General features: G+C 47.0%; 1 protein-coding gene across 1 annotated transcript; it reads left to right on the forward strand.

Moving 5' to 3' along the window:
- The first annotated feature begins 13,404 nt into the window (after positions 1-13,404).
- ATP5MF (ATP synthase membrane subunit f) lies at positions 13,405-15,153 on the forward strand. Its single transcript, XM_054643336.2, has 4 exons — positions 13,405-13,538; positions 13,632-13,739; positions 14,562-14,678; positions 14,999-15,153. Exons 1-4 carry the CDS (start codon positions 13,526-13,528, stop codon positions 15,025-15,027), a joined length of 267 nt encoding a protein of 88 aa, XP_054499311.1. The 5' UTR covers positions 13,405-13,525; the 3' UTR covers positions 15,028-15,153.
- The last annotated feature ends 566 nt before the right edge of the window (positions 15,154-15,719 follow it).

Genomic DNA, 15,719 nt, shown 5'->3' on the forward strand with positions numbered 1-15,719 from the left:
CCCAGCTTTCCAGAGGATGCTGTCCCATCCCTGATCCCATCAACAGATGGACTCCATCTGCCCAAATGAAAGCTACAGTTTCACCCTGCTCAGATTTTCCCACCAAACTGCTGGATGCAGCTGTTACCCAGGCCCCTGCCTTATGCAGCCCTTGGTCTGAATGCAGAGGTTTTCCTTCAGAAGATTGTTACCATTTCAGTCACCCTTCAGGCTGCCTGGGCATGAGCGAGCTCTGTGCTCAAATAAACTCCACCAGCACTTCCCAGCACACAGCACTGGCTGGAATCTGCCTGGCTTGGAGCACAGATCCAGTGTAAAACTCCACACAGAGCAGCCAGTTACTCAAAACAGTCTATACAAGGCACATCTGGACTGGGACTCAGCTGACACATATCTGGGAGTGCAAAAGCAGCCACTGCTTGCTTGAACGCAAACATCCCCTTTAAAAACTTCCTTAAAATCCTTCTAAAAGCCAACCACGTGATTTTGGCAACTTCATGCACCCCTCATGCTGTAGGTAATACTCAGTGAAAAGACATGTTTGCTCTGACCCTCTGGTATCTGCAAATACTGAAGGGATAAAATGGAACCCGGTCCCTTGCTTTCCCCAGAAAAGGGAAAACCTCAGACATAAGTGAGGCCCTGGCACAGGCTGCCCAGAGAATCTGTGGCTGCTCCATCCCTGGAAATGTTCAAGATCAGGTTGGACAGGGCTTGGAGCACGGAGCACCCTGGGATAGTAGAAGGTGTCCAAGGCAGGGATTGGAACAAGATGAACTTTAAGGTACCTTCCAGTCCACACCATTCCATGATTCTATCATTCTGTATTTCATTCCCCAAATAACAAGCAATAACAAGAACACAAAGTCACATCCTTATTCCTGTCTCCCAAAACTAAGGCAGGGGCATTAGGAATAGGTGCATTTGCAAACCCACAGAATTAGATTTGCTAGGACACATTGAAGAGTTAAAAGAGTAAAAACACCAACTGGGAGTGCTAAGTAAGCACATGTGGGAAGATGCTGTAGAAACTGGGCTTGAGAAGCCACACAGTTAAATGTTGATTCATCCTCACCCCTTTCCTTCTCTTCTGTCATTTCTCTCATAATGGGAGTCTCTCTAGAAAAACCTCATTGTGTATTTCGTGATGAAAACCGTGATGAAAACCTTCCTGCTGCCCACCCCAAACCCAATGCTTTATGAGCAGAGCTTTGTCATAAGGTAAAGGGTCAAATAGTTCCCCTCTCCCTTTACTCATTTACCCCATGGTAGGTAAATTTGGGTCATTCCCAACCTCTAAAGGGCACAAGGGTTCCTTTGGCTATTGAGGCTGTACCAAATTAGCAGTAAAGTTTTTTGAGGCCTCCCCTCTCTCTGCTGTCAGGAGGGAGGGAACTACACTGACTGAGAAACTGTCTGGGACTTGGGCACTTCCCTTCCTTTTTCTTTCAGAAATGTTTTGATTAAACCAGTAAAACCATTCATTCTCTCTATCACTCCTTAACTTTATTTTTGTTACTTCTAGACAGCTCGGAACACCCTTTCCTAGGTAACGTTCACTAAATCTGTCTCAGAAGCCAAACCTGCTGCCTCCCTGCACCCAAGTGACAGAGACACTCCCCTGCAGTCGGATCTGGCATCACCTGGGGAGCACCAAAGAACCCACCCAGCTCCATTTCTCTGGCCCTGGTTCTGGGAGGTGCCATCCTCCAGCTGGCAATGATCCCTGCCTCACTCCCCATGGCTCTCAGTCAGGAGGTGCCATCCCTGAGCCCCTGAGCTGAGGGGACAGGGAATGCTGTGGGGACAGCTCTGTGGCCTCCCCACAGCAGTGGTTTAAGGGTGCTGACTGAAAGCATCCGCTGTGGCTGGGCAGCCATCCAAGCACGCCGGATCCAAGCTCAGTTGTGCTTCCACAGGGATCACACTCCCGGATCTCCAACCCTTGACTGCAGCGGGCAAAATCCTAAAGCAGGGAAACTGCCCTTAAAGCTTGTTCCCTTTCTAGTTGTTCACAGCAGGGATAAGTAAGGCCTCATCTATAATCACCTAAAACCATCACATGATTCCTGCTCTGGCAGTACAACAGCTGAGCACGCTGCAGGATACACAGCAACACACATTGGAGATGCACCATTACACATTCCCCAGTGCAAGCCCTGTTGAAATGCTGCCATCAAATTATTTCAACTGATCAAATCAGGAAAAAAATAGAATATTAAAGCCCCAGATAACAAATTAATAAGAATAAAAGCATGTAGGTGAGAATTAAGAAGGCATTAACATTCTGATGGCATCTGCTGCCTAAATTAAACTACAGGGAAAAAAAAAAAAAAAGAGTTCAGCTGACGCTCAGGATCAGGACAAATAGTTCTCAAATGGAAATTACAGTTTTGAAAATTATGTACCAAAAAAGGATCCAAATTAGGACATTTCTGATTTGTGAAGTTCTTTCTCCAGGTGGGGATCTCAGGCTTGACTGGAGGGCTGGCAACATGATTGGCAAGATGCTGGAATTGCTCAGTTCCTGCATCCCACAGCAGGACCAAACTGGCCCAGAGCCCAGCTGGGATAGTGTCTTGTCACTTCTCTGATCCCTCTGGGGCTCTGTCCCTTTTTGGATTTGGACCATATGGATATGGTGTGTAAAGTGTGTTTCATTCATGCAAACACCATCTTGGAAAAAGAGGAGGAATTAGGCCTGGATTTCCAAAGGAGCTCAGTGCTAAATTATGTGAATAACTGCATCAGTAATTTACATGAGCAGTTACTGTGACAACTAATAGTGAACAACTTAAGTAGCCAGTTGAGCATGTAATGACCTGAGTTATATGCACCATCATGTCTCTTTGGCACACCAAATTAGGTGTGCATACACATTTTGCATGCCCTGAAGGACTTCTACCTCAGCAACAGCCTTAATTTCACAGCACAAGCCTGATCTCAGCAGCATAGCACAGCACAGCCAGTTTATGCAACACAAAGAGCTGGCACAAACTCCACAGCCCAGGTCAGAACGGATCCTCAGACAGCTAATTAATTTTTACTGCTCCTTTGTGAACTGTAAATTACCCTTCATTTCCTAGATTTCTGTCCCATTTTTTGCCTGGCTTTCTCTAGTGAAGCAGTAAAAAGGGAAAAGTGCCAGTAATGGGCTCTCGTTGTGATAAAAGCAGCCACGATTCACTCACGCTTTGAACAATGCTCTGCTTATGACCAGAATATAAAGGCAATTGGGTTTCAAGAAAGTGTCCAGAGATAATGACTTTTCCTGTAGATGGGAGGACAGTAGGAATATTTTATAAAAAGAAGGGCGGGAGAAGTGTCTGGTTTTACAGGACAAACACAACTGAGCTCCTCTCCTGCTGAGGGTTAAAAACAAGACAAATGATCTTCACATAGAGACCAAGTTCATCAGTATTGCCTGCACAAAAAAGAAGGGAAACTGCTTACAAGGCTGAACTGCCAACAGCCTCCCCTTCTCATTCAGACAGGAAAGAAGAGCCTCTTCCCGAGAAACAGTGACCTTCAGACCACACACACACCCCCAGAGTCTTCCGAGAGCAGCCCCTGAGAAAACGGTGCCAGAGCAAGGACGGGCGGGGCTTTTCAGCACTGCTGTGACCCTGTGCAAAGACTAAAGCTGCTGATTCTGCTGAATCCAGAAAGCAACACCCTGCCAAGAAAAGATCTACCAGTGTATACACTCCTGCAAGCCGTGGTTCCAGTCTCTGTTTCTCTGCTGATGTCACTGTCCACAGAACTGTAGAATGGGTTGTGTTGGGTTGGGTTGGGTTGTGTTGGGTTGGGCTGGGTTGGGTTGGGTTGGGTTGGGAGGGACCTTCAGCTCACCTCGTTCCAGCCCCTGCCGTGGGCAGGGACACCTTCCACTATCCCAGGTTGCTCCAAGCCCTGTCCAACCTGGCCTTGGGCACTTCCAAGCATGGGGCAGCCACAGCTTCTGTAGGCAACAAAATTAATCTAAACCTTTGACCTGCAGCCACACACTGATCAGAGGCAGAAGCAGCTGTCGGGAAGAAATCATAACACACCTGAGATGAACTTTGCTCAGGCACTGCTGAAATTAAGGACAGATTTAGCATTGTGAGACTCACTTCACCCTTGTGTCAGGACACCAGCATTTGCATTAAACCCGCAAATAACAAAAAGATATTACAGGAATTTTCATGTGGTTGCATCTACCAAATACCCCTTGAAAGGCCACGGCCACAAGAACATACAGAAGATCTCCAGGTCCCAGCTGTTGGGATGCTGCAGGAATGAGAACACGGCACTGCTGGGGTGCATTTATGGGGCCTTCAGCATATGAGATACTTATATTGCAAAACACCACATTCCTCAGCTCTGACAGAGCCTCTTTTATCTCCGTGGCAGATTCCTGAGCCGCAGTCGCTGCCAGAGGAGGGTGCACAGTGAGTTACTGGCCAGGGACCCTGAGCTCCTCGTGCCTCAAGTCATTTACCCAGAGCACCAGTGACGTTATCGTGTTCAGCCCATATTTACTACAGCTACAAACTGATTCAGAGAAACCTGGAGTACAGGATTAATCATTACTCTTGGGATGTTGAAAATGGATACCAGAACGGACTTCCAAATTAGGTATCTAAAAGTCCTGTATCTCCCAGGAGAGCCCCATTACATCTCCCTACTCCTTCTAATGGAATCTATAGTATGTGAGCACGGCTTTGCCTCCCACAAGCCCTCCCTGCATAATTATCCCCAGCTCAGATTGCTGCTTTCTGTAATGGCTGGAGAACCACTTTCTTCAGGCTACTGAGATGTAGAGGAAATGTTTATTGCAAAATGCAAGTCAACCACAGCCAGTGGGTCTGGGCCATGGTGGAGGGATACAGAAATGGCTTCTTCTTCTTTTTTTTGGCCTCAGAAATAGAACTCACTAAAAATAGCAGTTCCACAGGAACAAGACTGCCTGAAAATAGCTGTTTCTCAGGAGCAGGGCTGGCTGCTTCTGAAAGAAGTAGCTATTAATGTATAATTGTCCCTGAGGCTGGTTTCTGAGAAAATGCTGTACATACAGAGGGCTGTAAAGAGATATGTTCACAGCAGGGAACACAGGCACCCCTCTCTTGTCAGAGGTCCAGTGAACTGCAGTAGCTCATATCAGTGTATTTGGTTCACTAATCATAGGCACAGTTAGATCCATCTCAGCACCGGGAAGTATTTCCATCTGTTCTGGTTAAGGCAGCACTCTAGGATGCTCTTACTAGCTAGACCGGTAAATAAGAAAACCTCCATCACCTTTAACTGAATGTGCCTCTCCCAGGACTGAGCAAGCCTTACAAGCCAGAGCCAGCTCTGAAATCCCAGCACTTTCTTTCCACAGAAGATCCAAGAACTTTGTTGAATTGCAGGTTGTGCAATCTACTCCCAATTTCCTGCTCTACTCAGCACTTAAGAGTTTTCTTGCGCAGATGCTACAGGGCAATAAATCTTCTGAAGAATGGCTCTACATTTCTCCCACTATGGTGTTGCCTTTTAATGAGGAAAGACAAATTGCTTGTGAGATTGGCTGATTGGTTGGTTATTCCCTAAAATGTCCTACTCATCCCTCTCATAACACCATGGGTTCAACAGCTCATTTCTTCTGTCTTCGTTTTCCTTCCCAGCACAGCCAGACAATATCTATATCAAGGCCATTCTCCTCCTGTTCTTCTCCCCTTAAGGAAAAATCCATCTGGCCAAAAGCAGCAGAGATTATGAAAGGTCCAGAAAAGGCAAATTTTGGAAAGCAGCAGCTTTAAGGAAACTGCAGTGGGGATGAAACACAGAGGGCCTGGCTGCTGCCATCACTTCAGTCCCTCAACACCAGTGCCAGAAGCCAAAGTAACCTCGGCTGGGAGCAGCCCAGGATCCCCAAGGCTGTGGGACTGGGCTGGGTCATCACAGCATGGAAATCTCAGATTGCTCCTTCCAGGCTCTGCTCTAAGTGCTGCTTCAAGTCATATCTCCTCCGTTCACTGGTGATCTGACACTTCAGCATTCCAGTAACAGGAGAAGGTGCTTTCCACAAGAAGCTGAAGTTCTACCCTCCAAGTGGCCCAAGGCTGGTCTTGTACCTTGAGAAATTACTCTTTCTTTTCCCAACAGAATTCCAGGAAAAAAACTAAATGGCACCCTTCTTGTCCTTACCCCAGGCTGCAGTTTCCAGCATGGAAACTACTGGTTCCCTGGGAAGGTTTACATTGCATGTGCAATGAAGACCAACAGTCCCAGGCTTCATTTTATCCTTATTTGCTTAGGAGAGGGAACCAGAGATGCTGCAGACTGGATGATTTCACATGACTACAACTGGAAAACATCTAAAACACAAAATATACAGTGCCAGAAGTGTGGTGCCTGATGTGGCCCAGTAATACCTGAGCAGGTACACACACCCTGTCACTCAGCCATGACATCCAGCCACACCATTCTGATCCTTCCCTGTTGCCAAGTGGTTTGTTATATAACTGCACACATAAAGGGAAAGATCTGTAAAATATAGAGACACAAATATGCTCCTTGCTTTTTTATTTTGCTAAAGTTTTGAAAAATGTCTTGGGATCCTCAAAACCAATAGCCCATGAAAGACAGAGTACTTGATTCCTGTTGGATAGCAGCAGGATGAGGATTTTTTTTGCAGCTCAGATCAGTTTGATTAAACAAGCGTTTTGTTGCAGCCGTCATACAGTGCTCGCTAAAAAATACTCCACATTTGTGTAGCATTTATCATCCAAGAATCTCATCATGTTTTACAAAATGTAATTAATTAAACTTTACAACTCCCCCCAGAGAGGGATAAGGAAAATGGAGAGCTGCTTTAATCCATCACTGAACTGCAGCAGGTGCTGGGTTAGAGGAAAGCAGCTTTTCAGCAGCACACAGCAGCACTGGATCAAGAAGAGAACATCTCCAGGCAAAGTCACCCAGGGAATATATCCCACACCTTGTGTTTGCATGAACCGTGCACTTCCACGAAAGGTTAAATGCCAATTCTTGCAGAGAAGAGGGGGATTTTTCACCCCCACCCTGCTCCCCAGGTTTGTATCTGAGGCACCCAGCAGCACAATGCCTTCCATTGAATCCCAAGCAGTTCTAAAGCCCAGGGGCACCCACGACCCTGCCTGGAACCCAGGAGGCAGAAGATATAAAGCCACACAGCTACAAATTGCATCTCACAGTCCTGGAATGTTGTGCAAGCTGGTGCTTAAAGTGGAGGGAGAGTAAAGTCCCTTTAATCCCTCGCTTACTTCCCTCTCCCCTCCCCATCCGTAAATCCACACCTGTTAAAGGTCACCCTGAAATGAAATACATTTAAATGCTTCCTGCTGCTGCTTGGCTCCCCTGTCCTGGTCCCCTGTGATCCCTCCCAGTCCACCCTGCAGAGCAGAGGGAAGGGGGGTGCCCACGTGCCCTGCTTGAATGTCAGCGTCTCATGGCTGAAATCCCACCCGACTCTAGCTGATCTTTAGAGAGGAATCTCTCTCTCACCCTTCCTTTAGGAGCAGATAGGATAACATGGCCATGGGGCAAGCCTGATTAGACAGATCTGTTATGCCACTTTCACTACCTAGGAAAAAGGTAGAATTTGATCTGGTGCAGGCTGGGGAGGGAATGTAAAGGATCGCTTTTGTGAGAAAGTATGGCAACAAAACCACAGGGATATGTGCCAGGAGAGAATGATGCAAACAAACACATGGAGGGGGATAGATGGAGCAGCACCAACTCATTCACCAGTGATCAACAGAGCTGTGAATCCAATAGCAACTGCATGTATGGATTAGAGAAAGAGCCTTTGCCTAACCCTGGGATACAAACCCTTCCAGTTCTCAGTGGGAAGATGTGCTGGGTTGAGACTGGCTGTGGTCTGGGATCTGCAGGAAGCATCATCAACCAGTGCCACAGGGCTTTGGAGGCAATAATGTCCCAAAGCCACCAGTGTCTTTGGTCTGAGTGAGGCTCAATGTCAGCAACTGAGCTTCTTCCAAGAAACAAGGTAGGAGAGGGAGAACAGCCATTGGCTGCTTCAGCTGGGAAGGTCAGAGAGACAAATTCCACATTTATTTTCATCAGACATAAATGTGGGAAGAGAGAAGTATAAGGATTGTGCTGGAGGAACTGACAATGGATTCAAAGATGGTAACAAGGTGATTTATTTTAAACCTCTGTCACATCAATTTAATTAGTCTCCAAATCCTCCCCTGATAATATGAGGCCCATTTGTACATCCCCCCTGCTGGCCCACTCACACTTAGCCAAACAGACACGTGGATAAAATGGAATTTATCACACCAATCTTCTCCCACTAATGAAGGCAGATCGCCCTGCCCTTCTGGACTGATACCACCATGCCATTCCCACTGGGTACATATCTTTCCTCTTTTTAGCATGAAGAAACTGGGTTTTACTGGTCCCTGGTTCTATTTTCATGTTTGTCTCTGGGAAGCAGCCTCAGATACAGCTGTTGCTGCAGCAGATTTATCTCTGTGAAAATTCCTGCTTTGGTTTTGCAAGTGTTTTAATTAACGTACATTATTTTAGTACACTTTACTACTGATAGCATGTAATTATCTCCCCACAGGTATATATTTAGCTAACCACCAGGCTGATCAAAGAGTTATAAAATAAGGTACTTTTGCAACTGACACCAGATACAAGCAAAGGCCAGCAAGACGGGGCCAAAGGAGGAGGGAGGAATTCCCCCTCCCCACTCCTAAACCCAGGGCTCAAATTTCACCACTTAAAAAGATAATCATAACATTAATGTACACATTTTATCACAGGAGCAGGAAGATGCATCAACACTCAAGTGCTGTGAAGGAGAAAAGAACTATGTACATGCTAAACTATTAATCATTGGTAAGTGATCTCCTCTGCAAAGTGTTTTGAGGTTGATGAAGGAAAATGGCTCCATAATAACACAGAGCAAGCAATCTGCTTGCAATCACAGGTTCATTCTCTCAACTGCTTTTGCCATGTCAATCCCTAGGTATTATTATCTCTGCAAGGCAATTCACCATTTTCCTGAGGAGGTCTGGCCATGGAAGAGATTTCAAACTCCACACCCTTTTCTTATCCTATTCAATGCTGGAGTCTGGTTTCCACTGCAAGCACAATTTTAGATGAATGATGCTGAAACCCCAGCAGCTGCTCTGCTCTCACCACACCAGATTGTTCATGCAATTAAAAAATAACTGACTAGATGAAGTAACCTGGGGCCATAACTTTTCTCCAAATTACTGGCTGATAGAACGTGCATTTCTCTGTTGAGCTTCTGCAAGAGCTGGTAGCCTGTGCTTTCTCTTTCTCCTTGATGGCTGTAGCTCCTTAACCTGAGCTGGTGGGAATTCATCAGATTGAAATGAGTGCTTTGGAGCCAAGAGGCTTCCTGTGCCAAACCACATGTTTCAGAACCGTATCTGGTCCACAAACCACTGAAGGTTTGATCCTTTATTAAAAGCACTGGGTGCTTTGTCATCAGTTTCAGTGGGCACAGGATCATTTAGGTAAATCCTCGTTTCTTGACCTTCTTGAAGGCCACTCTGTGCTACCTCACACACCTGCAGAGACTGTGTCTGTATATTCCTGCAGGACCACTGACCACCCAGGTAAGACCCTGAGTCTTCAAGGGGTGGCACATGGAACAGGAAACATGATCCCAACCTCTGAGGGAGGCTGTTCTGCTTTTTATTTCTCCTTTTCAGCAACTCAGATGAAGTGTGACTTAACTTTTTGGGCCACATCTGAATCTTTGGACTAAAAGCTGCAATATTATGTGTTACCCTTGTTAGTGGAGAAAGGAAATCTCTTTTGTGTCCATTGACATCTTTTGCAAAATGCTCTGTGTTTTTTGAATTGATTTCTATTTTTATTTCTACTTCTATTATTTCTATGCCATTATGTACAAACTTCACAGCATTATCTAGAGAGGTCTTCACTAAGATGAAAACCTCAGGGCAACACTCCATTAGGCTTTTATTTTTAGAGGTTGGGTTAAACCTTCTTGAAATTGGTAGGTTTAACTGCATTCCTTTATTTAAGGTAGCTGAAGGAGACATTAAGTCTATTGCCACCCACAATACAAGATTGCTCAAGAACCTGAAGGCTCTGGAGGACAGTTTGGATTGGATATTAAAAGGAAAGAAGGTTACATGTGGATGCTACAGTTCAGGTGGAGGAAGAGACAGAGAGACAGAGTGTGGAAACAAGCAGAGAACGGAAACTTCAAAGAGCCTGAACAATCATTGATATAAGACCTGGACTGAATACAAGGATTTGGGGTCACATTGCTGCCGGGAGCAGGTGTGGAGCTCTAAGCAAGGCAACTGGTTCTCAGTGTGTGAATTCTTCTGTGGTCAGGAAAAAAGGGCCACGAGAATTCTTGTAAGCAAACAGAAACACATCAGAAACATCTTTCTTTGTCACAGATCCTCCCATCTGGATCCACCAACAAGACCCTGAGTTTTGGCCAGCAGCACAGGTCAAAAGCAGGAAATGTGCAGCAAAACCTCCTGCACATCTGTACCATTCCACTCTTCCTGCTGGGTCAGGTTAAGGTGGCATGAAGAGAACAGCCCTGTTCCTCTCACCCTGCCAGCATGGGCAGCTCAGGCCAAGGCTTGAGTCACTGCTGCCTCTAATTGAATTGGAGATGGATCCTCATTAAGGATGTCCATTCTTACCCTAACAATCCAAATTTCCCCAGATCTTGCTATAAGCAGTTTGAGCAGCTTTATGTGCTCTTCTACTCTGCAGGGAACTCCTTAAAACGAGGCCCCCGCCACTGGCTTTCTTCCTGTAGGTGAATTAATCTGCCTTGCATGAGTAATCCTATTTAAAACAATAGGTTGCCTTGCAAGAATGAGGGAAGCAAGTTTGGAGCATGATTTTCTGCAAGTACTGTAAAAAGGGCACATAGTAGTTCATCAGGGGACACTTCAGCCATAAAACGACAGTTACCGGTAAAGTCCAATAATAAAATAAAGGATAATTTCATAAGAGGATTTTAAACTCATTTAGCAGGGTCTAAATTTGGAACCCTTTCTTCAGGTGATCAGACACACTATACATTCCTAATCTTACTTTCTGTTAATAAGAAAAAGAAAATTAAAAATCAAGCAGCAAGCAATGTATTCTTTCTGCCTTTTTTTTAAAAATTATGTTATGTTATTTATGCTATGCTATAGAAGTACTCAGTGTAAATAAATTAATTTTGGTAAAATAGAAGGTGAAGCTAGATGTGGATATCAGCCTCTGATGTGACACAGTTCCATGTATCTTCAGACAGCACAAGTCCCTCAGCTCGTTTAATACCAGGTAACAAACCCTGCAGACTCCAAGAATCCTGCAGTGGCAGGAGGGAGGAGTGTGGAATAAGACTCTGTGAGCTGAGAAGTAAAAGCTGCAGAGATTAGTGTTTATGTGGGAGCCCTGTGGGCTCCTTTCAGCGTCCTTAATTTAGTTTTCATCTCTGATCCGCTCTACCAGTCCTCTGTGGGATGGAGATTTCATATCCTGGAATCCCGGGGTGCTGTTTGACCTGTCAGGGGCAGCGGGGGAACGGCTGCTCCCTGTTTACCGCTGCAGCACTCTGCTATTCAGCTTCAGCACAATAAACAACAACAAACCCTGACACTGCCATGAACCTGCACGAGAGGATTTGAAGCCTCTAGAGGTCACTACACGGGGACCATCAGCAGCAGCCGCTGCCTGCGAGTGACACCTGCTGGAGTCACACCTGGTGCCACCACCCTGGGCTGCAGGTGTGCCCAAACCCCCAGCAAGGCTCTGGGGAAAAACAAAATAAATCTGGGTGGCTCTTTCCCGTTTTACTCTGAGCTGGTGCAGTCTCACCTCAAGTTCTGCATGCAGTTTTGGGCACCACAATACAAGATATAAAGCAATTAAAAGGAGGGGTAGAGAGATGGGGAAAGGTCGAGAAGCAAAAGGAGTGGTTGAGGTGACTTGGGTTGTTCTGCTGGAGGAGACTGAGGGGAGATTCATCAGGGCTGCAGCTCCTCCCGAGGGGCAGCGCAGGGCCAGCTCCAATCTCTGCTCTCTGGGAGCAGGGACAGGGCCCAGGGAATGGCTGGAATGTCAGGGGGAGTATCAGTAAAATGTTCTTCTCCCAGAGGGGAGGGGGGCACTGACCAGGCTCCCCAAGCAATGGTCGCAGCCACTGGCAGGGCTGCACAGGCTGCTCCGTGCAGGGCCAGCAGTTTGATTCTGATCCTTGTGAGTCCCTTCCAACTCAGGATATTCTGCAACTCCTGTTTCAGGAAGGTAAAATTTATTTTTATCTGGACATTAACTGCTCCACCACTCTGGTTATATGGGTTTATTTACACCGTGTACCCCAACCCAGCCTCTCCTTTTGCCTTTGACACCCTTCCAGAGGAGCTGGAGCAGAACACAGCGTGTTCCCACAGGGTAAAGTCTTCAGTGGGCACTGAAAAAGAACTTCTTACAGTACAATAAGTGACAATTTCAATGTATGTTGCAGTATATGCTGTCTGTGAGCACATATTTACTGTGTTAGAGCTGTAACTTAAGAACACACTGGAAAAGGTTCATTTGTGGGACATCGACAAGATTGCTGATGGAGACGTGTGAAGATGCTGATGACAACTTGTGAATTTTTCTATATTTCCTCACAATCTGAAGCACTGCAAGGAGGGCACCTGACACCCCGTAATGTGGGACGGTGCGAGGCGCTGCCCTGGGGGATTGAGGGACATGATCAGGAGTTGTTTACCATCCCCTAAGGAAGAGCACAGCTGATGAAGGGACCTGATGGATTGAAAATGAAGGGAAAATCCCTCAGGTGCCCCAGCCCTCTGCCAGGCTGGCAGTGCCTGTGGCAGCTGGGGCAGAGTGTGCAGCCCCCACTGGGGAGTTGGCTCCTAGAGAGGAGATCACAGAATCACGGAATGTTAAGGGATTGGGAGGACCTTAAAGATCATCCAGTTCCAATGGGCAGGGAAACTTTCCACTAGATCACGTTGCTCCAATCCCCATCCAGCCTGGCCTTGGACACTTGCAGGGATGGGACAGCCACAGCTTCTCTGGGCAACCTGTGCCAGGACTTCACCTCCCTCACAGGGACGGAATTTTTTCTGTATATCTAATAAAATTTCCCCCACTTCCAATTAGTACCCATTACTCCTTGTCCTGTCCTTAGGACAGGCTGGATGGGCTCAAGGTGGCACCGGGACCGCCATGGTCCCTCATGAGGGGACAGTGACACACCCAACATGGCGCCGTGACACACCCAACATGGCGGCGGCCGCGTCCCGCCCGCCGGCCGCGTTCCCGTCCCTAGGACAGGCTGGACGGGCTCAAGGCGGCACCGGGACCACCATGGTCCCTCATGAGGGGACAGTGACACACCCAACATGGCGCCGTGACACACCCAACATGGCGGCCGGCCCGTCCCGCCCGCTGGCCGCGTTCCCGCCCTTCCCTCCTCCCATGAGCCCCCGCGCGCGTCCCTTCCGGGCACACCAAGATGGCGAAGCCGGGTGAGTGCGGGGGGATCAAGGTGACCGCGGCGTTCCCCTCCTTCCCTCCCTCACCCCCGCGCTGACCGGGCTCTCTCCCTCTCCCTGCCGCAGTTCTCCTTAAGGACACGAAGCTGATGGATGTGAAGCTGGGCCAGCTGGGCAGCTGGCTGGCCATGAGGGACTTCACCCCCGGCGGCATCTTGGGGGCCATTCGGAGAGGTGAGGGGGCTACGGGGGAGGCCCGGAGGGTGCGGGACCCTCATTCCTTCTCCTGACGGAACCAGGGAAAATCGCACACAAGAATCCCTGCCTGCCAGAGAGGATGTTGTTGCCTGAGGGAACGGTGTCTGGCAGCGCAGGGGCTGCTCCGTGGCCAGTTCTGCCTTCCCAGAGCAGCTTCTCCTGTAACATCTCGCTTTTCCATCTGTAAATTTATTTTTCGTGTGGGTTTTATGCACTGGATGTTTGTTCTCAGTGTTTCTTCTTGTATAAAGGGGAAATGGGATGCCCTTAGTCCTGAACCCGTTGGCTGGAAATTTTGGGGTTTCACAGCATCACAAGTAAACAAAAAAGAATTAAAATGCAGTTGACCCCTAGAGATGGTAAAAGAGGAGACAGAGCCCTTATGGATCACTTGGGCCCAATGTCATTTGCTGTAGATACAAATGTCATTCGGGTAGATTTAAACACAAAATGTCAACTGCAAGTGTCTGCCTTTGATAATACATGTGTGCATGTATATAATGTATAGAAGAGTTAGATAATTCCAAAGCAGCCACATTTAGGGAAAAAAAATGGGAAATTTGAGTTTTTTCCCTTTTGTGGTTGGTTGTTTGTTTTTTTTAAGGCTTAGGTCTATTAACTTGGGATCACCTTGCTCAACCAACACACAGGTTGCCTCCTCTCAGACTTGCTTCTGAGACCTTCAGATGTTTCATTAGAACCAATTTTCTGAAGTTTTGTGAATCCAGGCTGCTTCTTTCTCTCACAGGGTAACAAACAACTCATCTGGCTGCTCTGAAACATTTTCCTCCTCCACAGGTCATGAGAGATACTACAACAAATACATCAACGTGAGGAAGGGGGGCCTCGGGGGTCTCTCCATGGTGCTGGCTGGGTATATCATCCTCAGCTACATGTGGAGCTACAGTCACATCAGTAAGTAAAAGCCATGGATGAGTGTGTGCAGGGCAGCTGGAAGGTTGCCTGGGGGATAAAAACAATCACCTGCTGCTGCTTTTAGAAATAAAATGAAAGATTGTTGGCAAACAAACTTCTTTTAGCCGTAGAAAACTTGAATGCTGAGTTTTTTCTTGGCAACGAAGAAAGTTTCGACCTTGGTGCCTGTCTGCCCTGGCAGCACCTAGGAAATACATGCTCAGGGGTTTTTCAGAATCCTTTCTTGCCTGGAATTTCAGGTGTGGTGGGGTTTTTTTCTTGAGAGTTCAGCAGAATTAACTTGCTGTGCTTTGCTGCAGAGCACGACCGCAGGAGGAAATACCACTGAAACACCCTCAGAAGGTGAAGGTGCAGCTCCTGGCACAGCCACCCTGACAGAAGACATCAGAACTATGGATATTAAACCTGTACTCTTGTGACCAATAATAAAGTGCATACACTTTACATTTCCTGAGCTGACAGTCTCCTAATTGAGTTGTTAATTGTACTGTGCAAATAAATTTGTATTCTGAGAGTTTCCCCCCTCAGGGTAAGTTCAGAGGGAAAGCAGCTGCTCCTTGGGCTGTATTATGAACTGGGGGAACTGTTGGCAACTGATTCCTGTTTGATAAAAATGATAGCATGGGATTGCTTCTCCCTGGCCCTTAGGGACAGGCTGGACAAGGGGCTGAGAGGATGTGTTTTGATTTGAAAGAGCATCTGAGCTTTGTGTGCCCTGTGGGTGTTTCTGGTTCTCAGTCAGGCTGTCACCAGGGGCTGCAGGTGTTTTGGGCAGTTTTCCATCATTGCAGAGCACTGAGATGAGGCAGGGCTGCAGCTCTCCTCCTATCACTGCCTCAGGTAACCCAAAATTTCCATCAGAACTCCTTTCACTGCCAAAACTGGGAAGTAATTTTGAGTGGGAATAAGCTTCAATCCATCAAAATAAAGAAAAGGAAAACTTTCCTTCTTAAATGCAGCTTAAAGGAGCATCTGAGGGTTGGCCCCAGCTCTGAGCTTCCTCATTCCCCAAAATCACAC

The sequence above is a fragment of the Agelaius phoeniceus genome, chromosome 16, assembly GCF_051311805.1.
Source record: "Agelaius phoeniceus isolate bAgePho1 chromosome 16, bAgePho1.hap1, whole genome shotgun sequence".
NCBI lineage: Eukaryota > Metazoa > Chordata > Aves > Passeriformes > Icteridae > Agelaius > Agelaius phoeniceus.

Excerpts from the sequence above, each read along its gene's own strand:
- ATP5MF (XM_054643336.2), top strand. Across the intron at positions 13,740-14,561 it reads CTTGGGGGCCATTCGGAGAG|GTCATGAGAGATACTACAAC; the intron begins GTGAGGGGGCTA and ends CCTCCTCCACAG. Across the intron at positions 14,679-14,998 it reads GTGGAGCTACAGTCACATCA|AGCACGACCGCAGGAGGAAA; the intron begins GTAAGTAAAAGC and ends GCTTTGCTGCAG.